This window comes from Athene noctua, chromosome 10 (genome assembly GCF_965140245.1).
Source record: "Athene noctua chromosome 10, bAthNoc1.hap1.1, whole genome shotgun sequence".
NCBI classification, from domain to species: Eukaryota; Metazoa; Chordata; class Aves; order Strigiformes; family Strigidae; genus Athene; species Athene noctua.
Genome location: NC_134046.1, coordinates 19,959,628 through 19,981,683, shown reverse-complemented (window position 1 = coordinate 19,981,683; position 22,056 = coordinate 19,959,628). Strand labels below are relative to the sequence as shown.

At 66.0% G+C, this 22,056-nt stretch overlaps 3 protein-coding genes across 4 annotated transcripts in view; 1 reads left to right on the top strand and 2 right to left on the bottom strand.

Annotated features, from left to right (window-relative positions):
- Nucleotides 1-6,279: 6,279 nt before the first annotated feature.
- On the bottom strand, nucleotides 6,280-13,694 carry MST1R (macrophage stimulating 1 receptor). The gene is made up of 20 exons (XM_074914160.1): nucleotides 12,474-13,694; nucleotides 11,071-11,259; nucleotides 10,864-10,989; nucleotides 10,616-10,786; nucleotides 10,243-10,412; nucleotides 9,972-10,149; nucleotides 9,736-9,881; nucleotides 9,461-9,622; nucleotides 9,243-9,336; nucleotides 8,908-9,138; nucleotides 8,681-8,827; nucleotides 8,445-8,604; nucleotides 8,264-8,356; nucleotides 7,946-8,185; nucleotides 7,785-7,865; nucleotides 7,498-7,679; nucleotides 7,311-7,420; nucleotides 7,034-7,199; nucleotides 6,821-6,957; nucleotides 6,280-6,749 (listed from the first exon to the last, which is right to left on the bottom strand). The coding sequence occupies exons 1-20, from the start codon at nucleotides 13,692-13,694 to the stop codon at nucleotides 6,476-6,478; spliced, it is 4,278 nt and encodes a 1,425-aa protein (XP_074770261.1). The 3' UTR covers nucleotides 6,280-6,475.
- A 2,020-nt stretch (nucleotides 13,695-15,714) lies between these two features.
- Nucleotides 15,715-20,919, bottom strand: MON1A (MON1 homolog A, secretory trafficking associated). 2 transcript variants are annotated; one of them, XM_074914488.1, is made up of 6 exons: nucleotides 20,650-20,916; nucleotides 19,430-19,571; nucleotides 18,713-19,180; nucleotides 17,747-18,512; nucleotides 17,489-17,636; nucleotides 15,715-17,047 (listed from the first exon to the last, which is right to left on the bottom strand). In XM_074914488.1, the coding sequence occupies exons 2-6, from the start codon at nucleotides 19,554-19,556 to the stop codon at nucleotides 16,907-16,909; spliced, it is 1,650 nt and encodes a 549-aa protein (XP_074770589.1). In that variant the 5' UTR covers nucleotides 19,557-19,571; nucleotides 20,650-20,916; the 3' UTR covers nucleotides 15,715-16,906. The 2 variants fall into 2 exon arrangements, with proteins under 2 accessions (XP_074770589.1, XP_074770590.1); XM_074914489.1 differs by having other exon boundaries at nucleotides 16,909-17,047; nucleotides 17,489-17,608; nucleotides 20,650-20,919.
- Nucleotides 20,920-21,090: 171 nt separating this feature from the next.
- RBM6 (RNA binding motif protein 6) overlaps nucleotides 21,091-22,056 on the top strand; it is a 59,451-nt gene continuing 58,485 nt past the window's right edge. The window contains exon 1 of the mRNA XM_074914293.1: nucleotides 21,091-21,152. The gene's annotated coding sequence lies outside the window, so the exon portion shown is untranslated. The remainder of the gene's footprint in view (nucleotides 21,153-22,056) is intronic.

The window sequence follows — 22,056 nt, the reverse complement described above, 5'->3', positions numbered from 1 at the left end:
ATCCGGCCAGTGCCTGGCATGGCTCGGGGCTGCCCAGTGGTGGCTTGCAGTGCAAGGGACAGGCCGGTGGTCCTCCAGCGCCCCTCGGCCTGACTTGCACCCATTGCCTCCTGGCACCAGCCTCCTACCCGTGGCAGAACTGCCCCGGGGTCCTGTCACTGCCCCCTGGTCCCCTCCTGGCTCTGTCTCTCGTTCAGATCTTGCTTCATTTGGGGGTGATCGGCTCTGCTGAGACCAGTGGCATTTGTCCCTACTGTGCCCTGTCCCACCTCCCTGTGCACCCCCACACTGTGCATCCACTGCCCTGTCACCCACTACCCTGTACACCCACTGCCTCCGGTACCCACCACCCCATACACCCAGTGCGCCGTGCACACACCGCCCTTCCCACTGCCCCACGGTGACACGGCTGGTCAGGGTGACATTTCCCGCAGGAACCCTCGAGTGAGCGAGCCCAGGTTGCCTGAGGTGGGACTGCCAGGGTTGGGGGCATCCAGCCTTCCCCCTCCGCCTCTGGTGGGGGGACATGGGGTGGGGGACAGCCGGCTGTACCCCTCTGCCCCGGGTGGGGAGGAGGGGGAGCAGGGCCAGCCTGGCCTGGCAGCTCAGTGCCAGAGGGTGCACAGTGGGGTGCAGTGGGGCGCAGCGGGGGGGGCGCAGCGTGTCCGTGACTCAAGCGCCACGCGGCACCGCATCCCTGCGTGCTCACCATCGCCATGGCAACCGCCAGGCAATCAGCGATAATTGCGCGCGTCGGCCTGGCAACGGGGCCAAATAAACCCCATCCCTCCTTTTGGGGGGCTGGGTAGAGGCGGGGGGGGGGGAGAAAAAACGGGGCACAGCCACCGATTGCCACTCCTGGCCCTTTATTGGGGTCAGCAGCAGGGGCCGTGCACGGCGGCAGGGCCACACTCACTCCCTGTGGGTGTCCCATGGCACCCATGTACCCTGGAAGGTGTCAAGGGAGGCGGCCAGTGAGCCACCCAGCCAGGTGGCCACGCAGTGGTGGGGGGCAGCCTCACTGGGGATTCCCAGCTCGGTGGCCAGGCACTGGGGGAACCTGTGCAGCAGCATGGTGCTCCCCAGCAGCAGCAGGCGAGGCAGGGGGGTAGCTGGAGGGGCCCCTGCAGTGGCACAGGCTGCAGGCCACCTGCCCCAGCAGTCCCAGCCCCAGCAGCCCCAGGGTGGTGGGGGGCCGCGGAACTGCCCATCCCCCAGGAGCAGCCCCGAGGCGATGGGCAGGGTGAGGGTCAGGCGCCCCCCAGCAGGATGCATCAGCAGGTCTCCTTCAAGCAGCGTAGGGGCACAGTGCCCAGGTGGACCCCACAGGACCCCAGCAGCCGGCCCAGGTAGAGGGTGAGGGCATCCCTGACCACGTCCAGGAGGAAGGTGGCATGGGGGCAGTGCGTAGCCCTCCCGCACCCCTGCCATATAGGAGGAGCCAGCACCGGAGCCCACCAGCACGCCGGCAGTACGGCTGTAGGAGCAGGGAGCGAGCAGGGAGCGGTGCAGCATCAGCACAGCCAGCAACCTGAAGCCCTCGTAGAGCAGCTCGGGCATCTTCTCCCCCCAGTTGGCAATGGGGGGAGTGGGTTGTCTGTGGCCAGCACTGCCACCTCCTTGGGGCAGGTGCCCAGCTCCTGCTAGAGGACATGGTACCACAACTCCTCCAGCCTGTCCCAGTTGGTGACCACGTCGTGGGTGAGGACAGGGCTGCTCCCCACCTATCTGGGCACCACCGACTGCGACTGCTTGTCCCTGGCCAGCCCACTCCTGGTGTGACCTGTCCCCATGTCAGTAATGACGGTGCACAAAGCCTTGTACCTCTCCACTGGCTTGGCCCCCATCGCATCCAGGGCTGGCTCTGGACCCCAGAGCCTGCCTGTGGGATGGGGCTCGATCACCATAGCAGCTGCCTGCATCACGGTGGTGACATCACCCATGACATCAAGATTTGGTTCCCCTTCCCACTGAAGACCATTGGGAGTGCTCCAAGTCTCCCTGGGGCAGTATCTGCAGCTGTAGGGACTAGGGTGTGGGGAGACTCCTGAGGGCAAGGAGTTTCATGTGCAAATCGAGGTGGGCTCCTTGCTGGGAGATAACTGGTCCCCAGGGAGAGGACTGGGACCAGGCATGGGACTGGAACGAGGACGTGGCTGGCACAGGTCCTGATGGGGTGCTGAGATGGGGTGCGCCTCCCTGGCTGAGGTGGGCGCTGTCTCAGGGGCAGAAAAAGAATAAGGAAATGTGCCTTACAGGCTGGAAGTCTTCAGGGCAAAGAAAAGCTCCCTGGTGGCCAGCCGAACCATCAGGGGACCAGCAGAGCTCCCCAGGGGCTACCAAAGCTCCCCAGAGGCCAGCAAAGTTCTGCAAGTTCTACCAAAGCTCCCCAAGAACTACTGAAGCTCCTGAGAGAGCAGCAGAGATCCCCAGGGTCCACCAAAGCTTCCCAAGAGTTACCAAAGCTCCCCAGGGGCCAGCAAAGCTCCCTGGGGGCCAGCAGAGCCCCAGATGGGTGCAGGGGTACCCCCAGGTGCGGGTGCCAGAACCAGGTGGGGAGGAAAGGAGGACAGGGCTGGCTGCCGGGGCTGGGCATGCAGCCTGTTCGGGGTATGGACAGCGGGGGCCGGGGGGGGGGCCGGGGTGCGGGCAGCCCTCCCCCACACTCACAAGCATCATTAGCAAAACTTGCCAGTTTCTAAAAATGGCGCCGCGGCAGCCGCTCTTCACGCCCGCTCCCCAGCGCGCCGGCAGCCGCTAAAAACAGCTCGGTGCTGCCTGCTGCCTCCTGCCACCTCGCCCGGCCGGCTGACGCCAGAGACCACCGCTCTGCTCAAACACTGACTTGCCACAATTTTGCCCATTTCCAATCCAGCTCCCACCCCTGGCTGCCTGGTGGGCTGTGGCGGAGGTAAAAGCGGGGCAGGTTGCCCACCCGGGGGGCACCCGTCGCCCGCACCCGGCCTTTGTACCCGCTTTGCCACAAGAAGCCCAAACCCGCCGCTGGCGCGAGGAGCCGTTGCGGCAGCACCGTCAGTCGCCGTCGCAGTATGTCCCCTGGCGCTGCTGGCAGCGGGACCGTGCCCAGCTCTGCCTGTGCGCCCGCAGCCCCGCACACGGCCACTCATGTTTTATAGATGGCTCTGATTTTAATAATTAATCCCTGCTAACGACAGCACTTTCCCCAAATAAAACATTTAAAGTGCTGTGTGTGCAAGGCGCGCTGCCGGGGCGGGACGCTGGCTGCTCTGCCGCAGCCCGTGGGCACGGCACGGCACGGCACGGCACGGCATGGCATGGCTTGTCACAGCATGGCACGGCTGCACAAGCCTGCAGATCAACCAGGTGCTCCACCAACCGTGCTCAGCACCTCAGGGTGCCACTTACCCAGCACCCATCCTTGGGTGCCCACCCGTGCCCCGGCAGCACATCTAAGACCCCCCCAGCTGGAGCAGGGGTGCTGGGTGCCGTGCGAGATGCCACCCTGCAAGGTCCCCCTGCCCGTCCCCTGTGCCGTGGCACTGTGTGTGGCACCAACGCCGATCCTGGCTGGCAGCAGCAGACAGGGGCAGGCAGGGGCACGCATTGAAGGCCGGGCACTCACTCCTCACCTCCTGCAGCGTAATTAGGGCAGGATAAATGTGTATTAGCATGAAATCTGTCATCTCCGCAAGTGCATTTGCGGGGAGGGGGGGACAGTCTAAGGCAGGGGCCCTCCTCACCCACGTCACCATAGCCATGCAAACCTCATTAGCTAACAAGCAGTTCTCTGTGCCGCCCCACCGTGGGGCACTAACAGTCCTGCTCACGTGGGGTGTCTCCAGGGCTGCCCCCCGTGTTGCAGGACAGTGAGCCTGGCACCCATCTGTCACCCAGACACAGCCCTGGGCACCCACCCTGCCCTGTGCTGAGGAGGGCAACACCCAGGGTGCCTATCCATCCGTCCATCCATCCATTCATCCATCCCTGCGTCCTGGCTGCTGGTGGTGTCCCAGCCACCCCGGCTGCACCCCCAGCACCCAGCATCCCCCAGCACCTCCCATTTCTGATCCAGCCCTAATAATCATGCGGTGCTGAGCCCTTCCTGTTGCCACAGCAACTTGGCAGCGTAGCCGAAAAGGCACTGCTTGGCCTCCTGCGGGCAGGGCCGGCACCCGCACAGGGGGGCACGGCCACCCCAAAACCTGGGCCAGGGGAGCAGCGTGGCCCCACCGTGGGGAAACCGAGGCACTGTCCCAGCAGATCCCCTGACTGCGGGGTGCCAGGACCGAGCTGCACTAAAAATATCCTCCCGCAAGCGGCGGCAGAGCCGTGCAGGTGCGAGGTGCTGGTGGAGATGGACAGCTTGGCTGATGGGAGCTGACGCGGCCCCGGGCTCCGGCGCTCCTTAATGAGCAGCCAAGGAGGTTTTATTTAAAGCTGGCGCTGGCTGCAGGACCCTCGTGGCCAGCCACGGACCAGGGAGCAGAGCTGCCTGTGGCCACAGGGCCAGGACATGTTTCAGCATCCCCTGCTGGACTCACCCTGAGCATCCGCTGACCACCGACCCATCCCCAAACCCTGCCCTCACCCCACCACAAATTCTGGACATGCACCCAGGGGTGACATCCATCACCGGCCTCCTCCTCTTTTCCAGTGCCTTGTTCCAGGGGATTTTTGCCTTAAAATTGGGGCAGAGGGGACCTCCTCCTCGGGATGAGCTCCTTGCAGATGTGACATTTGCCACCACTGCCAGCAAAAGGAGTGGTGAAAGCTGGTGCATCCTGCAGTGAGCATCAGCGGGGGGCTCAGCTGCTCTGTCCCGCTCCTGGGCAGCCCCAGTGCCAGCCTCAGGCACGAGCTGCACTGTCCCCTGCACAGGCAGTGGCTGAAGCAATTAGGGTGTAATTAAGTGAGGCTGGTAACAATGCTTGGTCACCACGCAGCAGCCCCAAGCCCCGTCCAGCATGCTCCACACCAGGACCCTGTGCTGTCAGGCAGGGTGGGTAGCAGTGCTCAAAACCAGGCGCTGGCGGGTACCGTGGGCTGGGTGCCACCGTGTCTGCCACTGTCATTGCATGTCCTGGGCACCGTGGTCTCATGGGCACCTGTGTCAGGGACACTGTAATCCCATGCCCTGGGCTCCGTGACACCAGCAGCACTGTGATCCCACCAGCACCCTGATCCCATGCCCAGGCACCCATCATCCCAGGACCACCGTGATCCCAGGGGCACCGTGATCCCAGGGGCACCGTGATCCCAGGCCCTGGGCACTGTCATCCCGTGACCCACACCCCCAGCAGCAGGATCCCAGGGGCAGCAGGATCCCAGGGGCACCATCACCTCCTGCCCAAGAGCACGACACCCCCCATGCCATCTTACGCCCCACGGCCCACCCTAGCCATGCAGCCAGGTGGGTGCCTCGAGCCCACCTGGCTGGCAGAGCCCACCCGGCTGGCAGAGCCCACCCTGACTGGCAGAGCTGGCGGCAGAGCTGCTGGGGCTATATTTAGCCACAGCTGAAGAGGGTGGAAAGGGCTGTAACCAGCGAGATATCACCTCCCTGCCATGGCCCCCAACTGCCCAGGTAAGGGGGCAGAGGCAGGGGGCACGGCTTGGCACCCGCTGCTGTTTGGGATCACTGGTGAGCAGGGCTGTGTGCTCTGGCTGGAGGCAGCCAGGAGGGGGATTTTTAGAAAAATCCTTTTGCCTGGTGCCGACATCACCTCCTAGACGCCTGTGTCCCCCCCCCGAGCACAGGGGTGGGACCCAGGGCACGTAGGTTGTCCTGGTGTGGCGGGCACTGGGAGATGGTGCTCGAGGTGGCCACGCCAGCACCGGTGTGCAGGTGCCCTCCCGTGGCTGGCACGGGAACGGTGGGTGCACCCTCACCCGCGCCCCCCACGAGGTGGGTGCCCCCGGAGGGGGTGGGGAGCCGGAACAGGGAGCTCCCCCCACGCAGGGGGACAGGGGTGCTGCCAATCCAGGGCATGGCTCCCCTTGAAGACCCAGCCTCAGCCTGGGAAAAAATATAATTAGGTTTTAATAAGCGATTTGAGCAGTCGAGGGATTGGAAACCCCATGGGACTCGTGGGTGGGTCAGGCCACCCCATGGCACTCACTGGGGCTGAGCTGGGGCCCCACAGCACAGCCTCAGGGCCAGGGGGCTGAGCTTGGGGCCCCTGGCACCCTGCTGCTGTGGGCTGAGCCCCAGACCCCACAGCACAGCCTCACCACTGTGGGGCTGAGCCTCCCAGCACCCTGCCAGTGCAGGACTGAGCCCCACGGCACCCGTGGTGTGGGACCAAGCCTGGGGAGCACCCAGCAGAGTCTGGGTGTGTGCTGTGGGAGAGCACCCACAGCACCCAGCTGCCTCCCAGCACCCATCCCATAGGGAGGGTGCCCCATAGCACCTGCTGCACGCTGCATCCCTCCTAGGGCGAGTGTCCCCACAGTGTATGGGGGTCCAGGAGCCCCCACAGTGCAGGGCACCCCATCAACACATGGCTGCATCCTTCTCCTCTTCTTCCTTTTCCTCCTCTTCCTCCTCGTGGTTGTTATCCTCATCCTCATCCTCACCATCGGGCAGCTGCCCCAGGGGCGCAGGAGGGAAGGGGGGGCCACGCTCCAGGTTGACATAGGTGACAGCCAGATTGACGTAGTGCTCGCCCTCCAGCGTGGCCAGGACACGCTCCAGTTCGCCCACCAGCTCCGTGAAGGATGGCCTCTCCTCAGGTGCTGGCGCCCAGCAGTTCAGCATCACCCCGTACCTGCCCGGACACCCCCGTCAGTGCTGGTGGCCCCCGGGGACCCATCCTGCCCACCCCCCAGCCCCACTCACAGGGTGTCAGGGCAGTGGCAGGGCTGTGGCAAGCGTCTCCCCCGCAGCAGGTAGCGGGCCATGTCGTAGGGGTCCACTCCAGGGTACGGCGATGCCCCCCGCGTCAGCAGCTCCCACATGAGCACCCCAAAGGACCACTGTGGAGCAGAGAGTCACTACGGCGGGGCAGGATGGAGATGGGGGTCAGGGGGTGGGGATGGGGGTTGTGCTTACCACATCTGACTTGGTGGTGAATTTTTGGGTCTGGAGGCTCTCCAGTGCCATCCACTTGACGGGCAGCTTGGCGTGGCGGTGCTGCCGGACACTGTAGTACTCCTTGCCGAACACATCCCGTGCCAGCCCGAAGTCGGCCACCTTCACCGTCAGCGTCTCATCCAGCCTGTGGGATACATTTTGGGGAGGGAGGCCACCAGGCAGCAGCCCCCATGCCCAGCCCTGGGCCCACGGGGTGACCCCATGGGGGGGCTCTGGTGGGCATGGCCGCACTCACATGCAGTTCCTGGCTGCCAGGTCCCGATGCACAAACTTCTTCTGGGCCAGGTACTCCATGCCCAGGGCCACCTGCAGCCCGAATCCAATGAGGTCCTTCACCGTGGGGCTCTGCAGGGTGGGAGCAGTGAGCGGGGAGACCTTGGCCTCCCGCTGCCCGCCCCCCCCTCCTCCAGGGTACCCCCTACCCTCTCCTGGGCGCGGATGAAGTGGCGCAGGTCCCCGTGGCGCATGTAGGGCAGGACGACGAGGGGCAGCCCGTGGCGGGGCAGGCACACCCCCAGCAGCGAGAGAACCTGGGGGTGGTGGAAGCTCTTCATCAGGATGCCTTCACGCAGGAACTCCTCCACCTCCTCCACGTCCGTGATGCCTGCCGAGAGCCGACCCGTGGAGCGCCCTGCTGCCATGCCCTGCCGCAGGACAGTGCTGCAAGTCGGCACCACAGGACCGTGCCGTGGGAGCGGGTGCTACTCACGGTGCAGCGACTTGACGGCACAGTGGAGGTCCCCCAGCAGTGGGTCCATGTAGGTGCCGTGGTAGACGCTGCCAAAGTGCCCTGTGGGGACAGGTGGCATGAAGCTGTCACCCCACATAGTGAGCAGGTGGTGCCACAACCAAATCGGGGTGTGGTGTCACCTTTGCCGATGACCTGGTGGCGGTGGGTGACGAGCCGCTCCTCGGGGATGAGGATGTCCTTCACCTCCTCCAGCAGCTCTGGCCGCAGGTCCTCCAGGCAGCAGGATGTGGTCCTGAGCAGGGGCATGGGGGAGCCGCCGCCCACCACACCGGCACCAGCACCGGCACCAGCACCGGCACCAGCACCAGTGAAGTGTGCCCAGGGCCTCGCTGGGCCGGGACTGCCCGCTGTGGGCAGCACTGCCGGGACAAGCAGAGGCAGGGTGAGGGTTGGGCAGGCACCCAGCATCCCACCACCTGCCGGTGACACCCACTTACCCAGCACCTCCCTGTAGTCGACGCCGGGGCGCTGGGTGGTGGCGGGAGGGTTGCTGCGTCCGGGCTGCACCAGCAGCTCCAGGTTCTCTGTCCCTGCAGGCAGCAGCGGGATGGGCAGGGGGTGGGGTGGTGTGGCGGGGGGCTGGGGGGCAGCGGGGCATCCAGTGAGCACAGCACTCACCCCTCTTCTTCCTCCAGCGCCAGCGGAGCAGCACGGCGGCCAGGATGCAGCACACCAGGAAGGTGACGCTGGTGCCCAGGGCCAGGCTGGCGGCCAGGTCCAGCGAGGCGGCGGTGGGCAGCACCCAGCCCTGCGCCTCACGGGCGCCATTCACGCAGATCTGGGAAAGCGAGGACTCGGTTTGGATGGGGTGGGGGACACCGTGGGGGGGGGCTGCCCACTCGGGGTGTGCCTACCTCCACGGGGGCCCCGGCAGGGGGCAGGCGCAGGTCGCGGGGCAGGCGGCACGTCACCTCATTCTTCAGCACATTAGGGTGGCAGTCCCGGCCCCCCACCATCATGGTGATGTTCATGCAGGAGGCCACGGTGTCCAGCCCTAATTGCTGCCCAGACACAGTGCCCTGAGCCCGGGGGTCCCAGTGGTAGGACCCCCTACCCTGGCTCACCCCGCTGCCCCACGTACTTGCACCTTGATCTCATCGTCGCCAGGCTTGAGGCGGAGGCGCCCGCCCTCTGTCGCTGAGGGGAAGAAGAACTTGGGCTTGGGGTAGTAGCGGAGACGGAAGAGCTGGTGGCCAGTGTTGCCATCCAGCAGCACGCTCAGGTTCCCCAGCGCTGTCTCCACCTTGCCCTCGAAGGGGAAGCTTGGGCTGCGGCACAGCAGCTGCTCCGGCACCTGCGGGCCCTCGCACTCCTGCGGACAGGGGGATGCTGGGTGCCGGCACGGCACAGCACGCAGGGAAATGGGGGGGGGCAGGACAGGGATAGGGGTTGACGGCATCCTGCCCCAGTGCTTACTGTGGCTTCAGTCTTCACGCCGCTGGCTTCAAAGCGGATCTTGGTGCGATACACCGAGTCCAGATGGGTGCCGATGATTGTGAGCATCGAGCCCCTGTGGCGGGAAGGGATCAGGGCCCCAGGATGCACGTGGTCCCCAGCCCCTCATCCAGCCCAGCCAGGGGCAGTGGGGAGGTCAGGGCTCTCCCCCTCTAGAGTAAGGGAGCCCATGCACTCACTCATAGCTGCAGCGGGGGATGATGGACAAAATGAAGGGGTCTGGGCGGTACTGGAAGGGCAGGGGTGCCAGGAACTCCTCCCCGTCGATCCACAGGGACACCCAGGCTGCACCCAGGCCACCAGCAGTGGGAGCTGTGCACTGAATTGCCCTGTCACCTTGGCTGGAGACACAGCAGCCATGGCTGGAGGGGACAGTGGGACCATGGGGGGTCCCCATGCCCATCTCCATGCCAGAGACCTTGGTGTGTCTGGCAGGGGCAGGGCAGGGGTGTACCTGGGCTGCATGGCCAGTGGGCACTCGGAGCCGTTGACCATCACTCTCCAGCTGCTCCCCGCTGAGAGGTGGGTGCCATGGAGCAAGAGGTGAGTGCCACCCGCCCGGGGACCAAATTGGGGGTGCAGGGCTCTGATGTGGGGTTCCTGGGCAGAGACAGGGTCAGTGGGATGGGTGGGTGAGCCAAGCTCTCCCCCCAGACCCCACCAGGGGTGACCACCAGTGTGGGTCCATACCACAAAGACAAAGCCGCCGAGGGTGGCTGATCCATGGACGTGGAAGCCAGAGGGTCTGGTGGGTTCCTCCACAGTGAGCACCACGTCGGCTGGGCCCCCCACTGCCATCGGGCTTCCCGGCTCCAGCTCACACACCAGCACGTCCACAAAGTCCTTGCGGCGGGAGGTGGGCAGGGGCCTGCGGAACGGTGATGGGGGGTCAGCTCTGGGCTGGGGGGGCAGTTCTAGACTCCTCTCTGCTGCTGTTCCCCCCCATGGCACCACCACACACCTGTGGCTCCTGGTCTCCTCTGGCAGCACAGCGCAGTCTCGCCGTCCCACTGTCACCCGGTAGGTACCAGGGGGGCTGTGGCGGGGGTCGGGGTCCAAGTGGGAGCGGAAGGTCATGCCGCAGAGTGTCACCCGTGTCCGGCCCCGCAGTGGGGCACTCCGGGGGTGGAACTGCGGGAGAGGCACCTGTGTCGCCCCGAGTCTCGAAAGCCCAGTGGTGGTTGCCTTCCCCTGGGAGCATGACACCCATCCCAGGGAGAAGGTCTCCGGATGGACCAAAGGTGCCACCACACGCCACCCCATTTGCCACCTCCCTCCCCATCTGAGTGCCCGGGAGATGTGGGGAGCAGGGGGGAACAGCAGCGCAGACCTACATCAGTGAGGACAGGCGGGCAGCTGTCCTGGACCCAGGGGCCCGCGCACTCATGGTGGCGTGTGCACCCATCCCCGCACCAGCCGCAGCCCATGAAGCGCTCGGCCCGCAGGCACCGCTGGCACGTGGAGAAGTGGCGGCAGCCGGGGCCCGTGACATTCAGGCGCCATACCTGGGGACAGAGAGTGGAGGCGAGTGGGGCACTTGGAGCTCAGTGCCTGCCCCAGGCCCCCAGGGCCCCCCACTCACCTTGGTGCCAGCAGTGAAGAACAGCGAGTGGCTCTGCAATCCCATGGCTCCCCGCACCGGCCCCGGCTCCCCCAGGGAGAAGTTGGCCAAGGTGAGGAGGTAGGAGCTAGAGCGCTGGAGCACCATCTGCAGCAGGGCAAAGTGGGGGGCTGAGTGCACCCCACACGCTGCTGGGAGCACCCCAACCCACCCAGCCCCCTGTCACACCTGGAAGACGCGTCCCTTCACTGTGCCCATGTGGGCCACGGTGACGTCTCCCAGGGCGGTGACAAAGATGGAGGTGAGGAGGATGCCGGCCAGCTGCCCGTTGAACAGGTCCACCTTATGGGAGGCAGCAGGGACAAGGGTGGGCTGGTCCCAGCAGCTGGTGTTGGTCACTGGAGCCGAGAGGTTCACCTGTGGCCGAGCATGGGGTGGGCACCTTGAAGCCAGCCCCGGCACCCCAACCCCTCCATACCCTCACAGGCGGGCACCAGCTCCAGCTGCAAGATATTTTGGGGAGCAGCTGGCTGCCCAAGCTCCCCAGCAGGCTAGGAAAATTTTTTGGGAAAACCATATCTGTGGCCCCTCCCGCAGCCCCCGCATGGCGTCAGATCCTGCCCTCCCCTTCCACCCCATCTGGATGTGGTTATCAGTGCCGGCACCGCAGGGCGGGCACCCCAAAATCAGCCCCCCCCAACCCCTGGAGCTCGGTGGAGGGCTGGGGTTGAAGAGGGACACCAGGACCCAAGGGGTCCCCACTGAGCCCGCTGTGATGTGTGGGGCCGGGGATCCCCTCCTGGCTTGCCGTGCCTGCAGCGTGAGTCAGCGTCAGTGAGCTGTCTGCTCCGTGCATGGGAAGAGGAGGGGATTTGGCTGCACCTTGCCCTGTGTCTGGCTGAGAACACCAAAACTTGTGTCGTGGGTTCTTGCTGGGACCCTGTCTGCAGAGGGGGACCTGCCGGGGTGTTTGCCTGTCCCCGTCCCGGCCATGCTGGGGCTTGTCCCTGGGACACGGTGTTCCTGCCCCACAGCTGTGGCAGACGAGAAACCCCGGTGACTAATTGTGCTTCCGCCTGTGGTTTATTTGCCCAGAGAAGGCGGCGGCTGGGGGTGAAAGGCGGGGGCGGCCTGGGGAGCACTGACGCCCTGCCGCTTCCCTGTCCCCCCCCAACATAAGCGATCTGAAGAGTGTGGCCATTCACAACCCGGCGCTGGGGACAGTCACCACAGGGGCTGGAGCCGGTGCTCCCAGCGGAAGCCACACCGAGGAGAGGGACTTTTGGGCTAATGCATGGCAAGTGGCGGTGTGGCCGCGTGCCAGGACACGTGTCTACAGCACCCAGCCCGGCTGAGCACGGGGTGCCCAGGGTGGGGAACACAACTGGATCCCCGCAGCACCCTGCCTCCTCGGTGCAGCCGGGGCCGGCAGAGCACAGCGGCCCCTGCGACGGGCGGTGGGTGCCCGGTGGGGCTGACTCACACCTGGGCGACACTGCTCTCCTCCTGCCCAACCCTCCTCCCCGATCCGCCACATTTTACCGGCTCTTCCCAGCGTCCTGGATTCACCTCCTCGTGTCCCAGCCGACCCCCAAGCCCCCCCGGGACAGATGCGGGGTGGAGGGACTCACGTTGTGTGGGCAGTACTGCACCGGCTGGAAGAAGCTGAGCCCCCGCAGCAGCGGCTGGTGTCCGGTGCTGCAGCACTTCTCCATGCCCTCCTCCATGGCCTGGTTGAGGAGGCGGAGGGGGAAGGCGCAGACGGCCGAGTTCTCCCGTGGCACCCGGCTCTCCGGTCGGCTCTCGGCAAAGGCACCGAAGAGCACCACGTCGGTGTCGTTGATGCCAAGGTCACGGGCCAGGCGGGTGCCGGGCCTGGCAGCATGGGCTGCCTGCAACACATTGTAGGCGACGTCCCACTCAGCATCCTCCTCGCTGCTGCGCCGCCGCCGCCGCCGCTTGGACTCAAAGCGGCAGTCGAGGACAAGCTCACGGTAGCGGCGGAGGTCGCGCTCCTGGGTACTGAGCCGTGCCAGGCGCGTGTGGTACGCCGCTGAGCCCGGCCGCTCCGGCTGCACTGTCAGGAAGTAGACGTGGTCCCCATCGGTGAAGGAGTGCACGTAATGGATGATGTAGTTGTCCCGGTGTTGCGGCAGCACCGTCAGCCACTGGAAGTCATCTGAAAAGCCGTCCAAGGTGCCCTTCAGCCTGCGGATGGACACCGACTGTGGGCTGTACCGCGCCGCCACACTGCTGTTGATGGTGGAGCCGAGGTAGAATAAAGAGGCGTAGGAGGTGGCCACCACGGTGGCACTGGTCCCCAGGGGGCTGGCCACACAGTCAGGGCAGGTTGCAGGGCTGTTGCCCATGGCCGAGTACAGGCAGTGTGTGGTCGTGATGGCCACCTGGCCATCCTGCACCTCCAGCTGGTGTTGGTAGCACAGCCCGTGCTGCGCTGTGCCGCAGCTGTACAGCCATGGCTCCAGCGGGTCCAGCAGCAGCAGGACATTGTCCGTGTCCTCGGGGCCGTCTGTGGTGTCTGGGCACAGGCGGCAGATCTCGCACTCAGCGCTGCCCACCGGGCCGGTGATGAGGACAGAGAGGAGGCGCAGCTCGGGGCTGGCCAGCAGGATGCGGTTGCGGACGGCCACAAAGATGGCAGCCGGGCCGGCGGAGTTGGCGAAGACAGCAACATTCTGCACGGGGCTGTCGGCGTCGAGGCCGGGCAACGTGTAGGCGACGGAGAAGTTCCTGGTAGAGCTGTAAGGGATGCGGGGACACTGCCAGGCGCTGGTGCCCAGCGAGACCAGAGCGAGCACCAGCAAGAGGCCCACAGGGCACGACAGCCCCATGCTGCGCGGTGCCACTGGCGCGGGGATATCAATGGTGCTCAGCACCGAGCGGGGTCAGGACACACAGAGGAGGGGTCACCATTGCATCTGTCAAAATAAAGGAGAAAGGGGTTTACCTGCTGTGGTTCGGTGAGGACCCTGGGGCACTGCTGCAGCTGTGTGGGGGGCTGGGGGTGTTGGGGTCCCCCAGGGCCCGATGGTGACAGGTGCTGCTGGGGGAGGATGGACCACACCAAATCTCTTCCTAAATACCACAGGCGGGAGGTGAAGCCAAGCTGACCGCGGGAGGGGGGAGGAATCCTGCCTGCTGCCACCTCAGACCCTCGCTGTCCCCCGGAGGCAGGGACAAGACCCCCACCCGGGACTGTAATGGGGACCCTGCCAGCCCCCTGGGGACAAGATGCCCGAGAGCCCCCTGGGGCCAGGCTGTGGGCCCCTGCCAGCCCCCCGGGACAGCAATGGGGACAGGGGATCCCCACGGGACTGGGACAAGTCCCCTGCCAGCGCCCAGGGACAGGGACCCCGACATAGCCCCGGGGTCGCCCTTCCCCCCGCAGCTCACCGGGGCCGGGAGCGGTCCCCAGCCGGGGTCCCCGTCGGGTCTGGCTGCCCCCACTCGCCCCTTCCCGGGGCCGCCCCGTCCCGTCCAGTTCCGTCCGGGCCGGGCCGGGCACTCACCTGGGCGCTGCCGGGCCGTGCCGTTGCCGTGCCGTGCCGGGGCGGGGCCGTGCCGGAGCGGCCGGGGCGGGCCGGGGCGGGCCGGGGCGGGCGGGCCCTGCCCCCGGGCCGCGCGGGGCTCCCCGAGGGCCGGCACCAGCACACGCAGCCCGGGGCGACGGGGGTGCTCTGGGAGGGAGACCAGGGAGCCCGGGGGGAGCCGGGGGGCAAACCCTCCCGAGGTGCCCGGAGGGTCGCTGGGCACCCCGGGGCGGGGGGCGACAAGTTTAGGTGGGCACGGTGCCCCAAAGGGACACGGGTGAGAGCCGGGGCCCCCTGGTCAGGACAGGGGGAGCAGGGCTGGCACGATGGCTCGGGTGGGTGCCGTCGGAGGGTGCCCGTGGCTGGGAGGCGGCTGCCAGCCCCCCGGGGTGCGTGTGGGGTCCGGGCACGTCGGCACCCGTTAGCCCCTCCGCCGCTGCCACCGGCGGCTGTCGACACCCTGACCCGCAACACCCCACTGCCCCGAAGCTGCCCCTGCCGGCAACGCCCTGCCAGGCCTTCCGGGGGGGCGGCAGGCTCAGCACGGGGGCTTTTATCTGAGGGGCGCAAGAGCGGGGCCAGGGCAGCCGCAGCTTTGCGAGGAGCGCCGTGGGGGTTATTTCTGCTTTGCCTATTCTTTCTTGTGTCCCTTTTTGCCCGGCCAGCGAGAGCTGCCTGCGGTGGCAAGGAGGTGCCAACGCTGCCGGGACTTGCTGCTGTTCGCAGGGATGAAGGAAGACGTTTTACACCCTGATATGCCCCACCAAGGACTCCAAGTGTCCCATTGCCCTCGGGCGGTGGGGCTGTGGGTCCCAGCTGCACACACAGACTCTTCCTCCAGCTGGGCAGGACGCTGCCTTGTGCTGCCAGGGGGACTTCGGTCCCAGAAAGGGCTGAACACCCCGAAAATGGGTTCCCCTGCCCTCGCCACTGGGCCAGCCTCAGCCCTCCCAGGCTCCCACCCGGCACTGTGTGGTGTTGTGCAAGGCCCGGTGGTTACGCTGGCCCCGTGCCTTACCCAACAGCTCCTTCCTCCGGCTGCACGTCTCCCGCTCAGTTTCGACATTAGCTGGCCCTGGCCGGCTCGTCCCGGGGTTTTCACCACTCCCACCCTCCGGCCGATGCTGACTCCTGCCAGCACAGCCCTGGCTGCCCTGCGCCGCTCCCTGGCAGCTTTCCCGGCCCCCAGCGGGTTCCCGGGGCTGGACTGCACCGTACCCAAACTCGGACCAAACTTCCCCCCCCCCGCCCCAGCTTGGCAAGTTGCCCCCCCCCCACCAAGCAGACACACATGAACGTGACGAGACTTGACTTAGGGTCCAGGTAATGTTTATGAGCAAAGACAAGCGATTACACTCTGGCAGGAGCATAAATACAGGAGCAGAGTCCCTGTGCTAGCCCTGCCGGGTCCTTCCCAGCTCCCTCGGTGCCACCGTGGTGGCTCTGTCCCTCCATGAACACCCGTCCCAGCGCTCAGCTGACAGCCCCAAAATGCATGGTCGGGCCATGCCTGGGTGCTGCAGCGTTCATGGGCCCTCAGCCCCACATCAGTGCCTGGGGACAGCCGGGGAGATGGCCCCCATGCAGCAAGCTCAGCAGAGCTGGCTCTAGGGACTGGATTTGGGGGGCAGGTGCCCCTGTGCCAAGGAGAAGACCCTCCTTGGGCTGGGGGGGGGGGAGGGGGCACCAGGGCCCAGAGGCAGCAGGGGCTCCCAGGGGCTGCACCTGAGCTGCCCCTTTACGGTCTGCTGCGCAGGAGCCAGCACCACAAGCCCTCAAGCACCCCAACAGGTGCCCCGAGTCTCTCTGGGGCTGCTCTGTGTCCCCGTGGGAAGGTGGACGGGACCCCACCAGTGTCCCCAGGGACATCCTCACAGCCATGGTGGGAAGGGTCCGGGCTCACACAGATGCCAAGGGGGCAAACCTGCCGGGGCAGGGCTCTGAGACTGCCAGAGGCTGCCTGGCACTTGGGGGGCCCTGCTCTCCCAGGGCAGAGAGAATAGCAGTGCATGCCCCAGGCCATCCCTGTCCCCCACCTGGGTGGTGTCACCCACTGTCTGTGGGCACAGCAGCACAGGGGTCCCCCACATGTTGCTACATTCTCCCCCAGGACCTCCACCCTTGGCACAGCCACAGGATGGCAGAGAAAGGAAGGTGCCAGGCACAGGGAGCAGGACCCAGCGGTTCAGCTCCCCTCCAGCAACCTGGGGTATCAGTAGCCCCATTCCAGGAACCCCACAACAAGGGATGGAGTCTGGGGGCTGCAGAGGAAGGGCAGGCCCCACAGCTGGGGGCATTGCCTGCGGATGAAAGTCCTGCTCACCCCTTCCCCTGGCTGCTGTGCACCCTATCTCTAACCCCCAGGTTGGACAGTCCCATGGGTGGGTCTCCCCATGCTCCGGGGTCCCACCACACCCTCTCCCCTGGACTCATGGCCCAGGCTTCCCCAGGGAACGGGCTCCCCAGCACAGCGGGGGCTCCCCCGGCTGGCACCATGCCCTGGGCGGTGTCTGTCAGTATGTCTGGGGCGTGAGGATGAAGAGTCGGTCTTCCTCCTTCCGTATCCACTTCATGAGCTTGTTGACAGCATTGATGGCACTGGCCTTGGTCCCCAGGGGACTGTAGCATATGTAGAGCTCAAAGGCGCTGGTTACCTGCATGAAGAAACAGGGTACACGCTGGGAACACGTCTGCACCCCACTTGGGACTGGCACAGCATCTTCCCTCCACAGGCTATCGGGAATGGGCACAGGGGCTCCAGTGCAGGGACAGGAGGTGGCAGTGGGGTAACCGAAATGGGTGGCATCTGGTTTGCTCACAAGTGGGAGGACCATACCCCACAGTTTGCCCCGAGTGCATCTTCTCCAGGTACTGGGGAGTTCACAACAGCACATGGCACAACCCTTGGTGCAGGAGCTCTCTGGCCCCCGCTGCTATCCCTGCCCACCTTTCCCTGGCACAGGGGTGCAGGCTGACCCCCAAAAGGACCGTGCATGGGCTGGGGGCCACCCCAGGGTTGCCCCACCCCCCCCGACTGCTCTGCCATGCAGAAACAGAGAAGACGGGCTCACTCAAACTATGCAGACAGCCCTTACCCAAGCCAGGAGGTTCTCACGGGGGCCCGTGAAGTAGATGTTCTTCAGGGGGCGTGAAGAGTTGTGAGCCCGGCTGTGGAGGTATTGGTAGAGCCCCAAGAGCCTCTCCTTCTCCTCCTCCTGCACATAGGGTGCCTCAATTTCAGGGCTGCAGGAACACAGCACCCTGTTAGCCCCCTTGGAGAGGGGGATTCTCAGAGAAGGCTTGCCCCGTGCCCCACACCACAGCCTTGGCCAGATGGTTCCCTGGGACCTCACCTGGTGAAGAGCCCAGAGCTCTTGGACTTGTAGATGAAGTGCCGGAGGTCAGGGATGCCCACCTGGGCGACGCTGTAGAAGGGAGTGCGCAGGGCCTCCTGCAGAGTGTGGTGCACCCCCCGCCGCCGCAGGCGCTCCTGGAAGCGCCGCTTGCAGTCGGAGACAGTGAAGAAGTCCTCACGGTCTGTGGAGACCAGGAGGAGGCACAGGTCCATCTCCTGCTCCAAGTAGGAGATGTGGGCATGGAAGAAGCCGCTGGAGTTGAACTTGGGGAGGCAAATGGGAGTCCAGGCTTCACCCTCCCGGAAGGAGGAAGAAGAGCTGATGAGGTTGAAGAGCAGATGGAGGTCAATGGGGTGGAGGAACTGATCCTTCTTCCTCACAAGAGACACCAGCTGGTTCCCTGACAGGAGAATGGAGAAGACCAGGCTCTTGGCCTTAGCCTGCTGGAGGCTGGTGCTGACAGCGTCCCGGACACTGGCGGCCAGGGGCAGGCAGCGCACGGCGCCCATGAGGAAGCTGGGGTCGTGGGCCATGAGGTCCAGCAGGTTGTCAGTGATGCGCTCGGAGCCAGCCAGGAGCCTGCGCAGATCATAGTTCTGCTTCTGCTGGAAGATGTGGTTGAGCTGCGTCCACGTGAGCAGGCTCAGGATCTGGTAGTAGATGTAGAGCAGCTCGTGGGCGATCTCCTGCTCCGACTGCCGAGTCCGTGCCACTGCCACCAGCACCAGTGGGCTCCTCCGCACAAAGACCACCTTGTAGCCATCTGTTCGGGAGGGAGTCCCCAGGGGGACCGGGAACAGAGCTGTAAGCCTGGCTCCCCTGGGCTGCAAGGGGGAGCCAGGCTGCAGCCTCTCCCCCCAGCAACCAATCTGCCCCTGAGGACAGCTAATGTGGCCTGCAGTGGCAGAGCACAGGCAGGCAGGCCGTGACACCCCCCAGTCCCACTCCCCCCCAGGGCAGTACCTGCGTGGATGGAGCGGATGGCATTTTTCTCAGCCTCCAGGAAGGACACTAGGGCCATCATGACACCCATGGTGCTGGAGAGGGCCTCCTCAGAGCCGTAGCGGGAGTACACGGGCTTGCCCGCCTCGCTCAGCACGAAGACGTGCTTCCGGTGCATGCGCCAGGCATCCATGGTCACGTCCTCCTCCTCCTTGCCCGACAGCACCGAGTCACGGCGGGTGGTCTGCGGGGATGGCTCCAGCTTCCCCTCCTTGCTCTGCCTCATCTCCTCCTCCAGGTCGAGGGCCATGCCCGTGAGCTGCGTGCTCAGCTCACTGAAGTCCTTGCTGATCTGCTCCATGCTGGTCAGCTCGGCCGGCTCCCCCCGCCTCTCCTCCGGGCTCCGTGCTGCGGCCACCCCGTCCTCGGGACTCGTCAAGTCCTCGTAGGAGCGGGTGTGCACGAACATGGCTCCCTCCTGGCCCGCCCCTGGAAACAACGGGCCATGTAGGTTCCGTTCACCTGTCCCCCACACTGAGGCAGCGGGCGGACAGGGGGTGCACATGGGACAGGGAGTTGCAGGGAGGGACCTGCCCTCCTCTCCCCATCCCTGGCACCCAGGGCGCAGGTCCTGCTGCTTGGGAGTTGCCAGCTGTGGAGGACTCAGGCTACATAAACAAGGAGCTGCTTTTTCTTTTTTTCCCCTTGCTTACCCCCGTGGTGAACTCTGCCCCGTACCTGGCTCCGTCCCCTGCGCCAGACCCGGCGTGGGGCTCTCGGACCGCTCCGTGTGCTGCCCATCTCCCGGTGCCAGAGACCCGTTGTGCACTTCCCAGCCTTTCTTCTTGTGGACATCCGCAGCCATTCCTCAGGGCCCGACCTACATGTGACCCAGAGCGTCACCCCTCTGTTCCCTCACACACAAAATGAGTCCCGAAATGCTCTGCTCTCAAACGGGGCTGCGCCAGCATCCTCGGCCTGATCCTGCTGGCTCAGCAGGCAGCACTGAGCCCTGGTGAGATGTCAGGAAAGCTGCTCTAATCCAGCAGGATTTCCTCCCTCCCATGGCCCCAGTTGTCTCCAGTCCCCTGGCCCCAGCACCTTTCATCCAGGCTTGGCCCCGATTTCCCCAGAGCGCTGGGAAAGCGGCTCAGCCTCCCTCTGCCGTGTCCTGGCATCAAGGGGGAAGGGAGACCGTCCCGAATGGGGCTGGTCCCACACACCAACGATCCCAGAGGCCTCATGTTTGCAAAGGGCGGGTTTTATGGCCCTCCTTGGCCTGAATTAGGTGGCTGAGATGAGACCAGGCTGGTGACACTCCTCTTGAGGCCACAGACACTCAGATGGTGGGACCCCCTGCGAGGAGGGTGCCCTCTCAAGCCCCTGCTTTGGGGGGTCTGCCCTCATGGGCACAGCCCAGCGTGTCCCCAGCCCTCCCTTTCCTGCGGGGAAACCGGCTCAAAATCGAACATGCACACGCGACCACAAGCGAAAGCAACAGGAGGAAGGCAGGCTGGCCCGGGACCCTGCGCCTCCAAAACCAGCTGGTGGGGAAGATCACGGAGCCCCAGCTTCACTCTGTGCTTCATGACACCTCCTACCCCCCAGGCACCCAGACCCAACCCAGCGGGTAACGCTGCACCTGGGGGACCTGGAAGCCAACCCCAAAAAACTAAGACACCCCATCAGCCCTAGACGGTGCCGGGCTACGGATTAGGGCCCCGTCCTCGCCTGGCCTTTCCCCTCCTGGCTGCACCCTGCCAGCCCGCTGCCCTTCCCCGCAGACTTCCGAGGACAAGGGTCTCCCCGGGACCCCCGCAGCTCAGTGCGGGTCCGTCCGGGTCCCTCTCCCACCGGGCGCGGGGGGCTGTCACCGTTCCCGGAGCACCGACGGGCTCCGGGGAAGCGCCAGGCCCGGGACCCCCCACAACCCCAAAGGACAACGCGCAGGGACCGACCTTCGCGGCTCTTCCCGTCGGCGCCGGAGGCCCGGGCAAGCAGCGCTGCGGGCGTAGCTACGGCGGGGGGCTCCCCCGGCAGCCCCCGGCACGGCCTAGGCAGGGCGGGGGGGACGACGCCGGCGGAGGGCGGCCACCTCCCGCCCTGCCACTGGCCGCCGCGGCGCCCCCGGCATCGCGGCACCCCGCCCCGGCGGGAACCGCCCCCGCGGCCTGGCCGGGCCTGGCCCCGCCGCCCCAAGGTCGGTCTGCGGCCCCGCGGAGCCCCGGGAGCTGTAGGCAGCGCCCGCTCCCCGCCACCGCCGCCCCCCCGCGACTACAAGTCCTGGCAGGCGCCGCGCGGGGCACGCGGGGAAATGGAGTCCGGCGGCGGCGGGGCGGCGCGGGGCATGGCGGGAGCGGGACTGCGCTTCCCAGGGTGCCGCGGGGCGGCGGAACTTCCGGCTTCTCGCCGCGGGTGCGCTGGGCCTGGCGCGGCGGGAGCGGCGGCGGCGGCGGCGGAGGTGAGGGGCGGCCCCTTCCCCGCCGGCCTAGCCGCGGCCCCGCTGGAGGAGAGGCGGGGGGGCCGCCGCCCGGTGTGGCGGAACCGGGCGAGGCTCGTGGGCTTCGCCGGGGGAGGGGCGCGGGGTCTGTCGTGGGGCTGCCGCGGCGGCGGAGCGGGGGCGGCTCCCGGTGTACAGGAGCGGGGCAGAGTCTCCTGTACGGCCGCCCTGCACAGGGAAACGGGCGGGGCAGGGGACGGGGCGTTTCTGGGGTGTCCGCCGGGGTAAAGGGGGGTCTCCTGTGAGAGGGGCGGGGGCCTCCTGAGGGCCTGCCCGCATGGGGAAGTGTCTTCCCGTGGGGCTCTGGGGTAGAGGAGTGCGCGGGGGGGCCCTTTCCTAGGGGCCACATGGGGTGGAGGAGTAGGGGTTTCCCCTGTGGGGTCTGCCAGGATAGAGGGGGGGGGTGTGTTTCTATTTTTGGGGCCACCCGTGATGGGGGATATTCCGAGTTGGCGGCTGCCGGTACAGGTGTACAACGGGGTGTCCTGCACGGCTGTGCCGAGTGCTGGGGCCTGTTGTCTTAGTCGTTGTCGGTGGCTGTGGTGTTTTGGGGTATTCTGAGGCCCTGCAAAATAAGGGCTTTTTTTCACGCCACGTGATATGCGTTTCCGTGAAAAGTGTCTCGGAACACTTGTGTTTTTAGAAAGGGTGGACAAAAGGCAGTCTGGATTCATGGTGGGATGTAGAGAAGGGTGATCGGGCCAGTCACTGGGAGTGTGTTAGAAGACAGTAATCCCCAGTGATGGGCTAAATGGGATTTTGGACTGTAAATAAAGGCTTAGGTGGAGGCAGGATGTGGCCTGGCTGGTGAAGGCCGGGTAATTTGGTGGCTGTGAACTACTGGGAGTAGTAATGGTGACCTGTT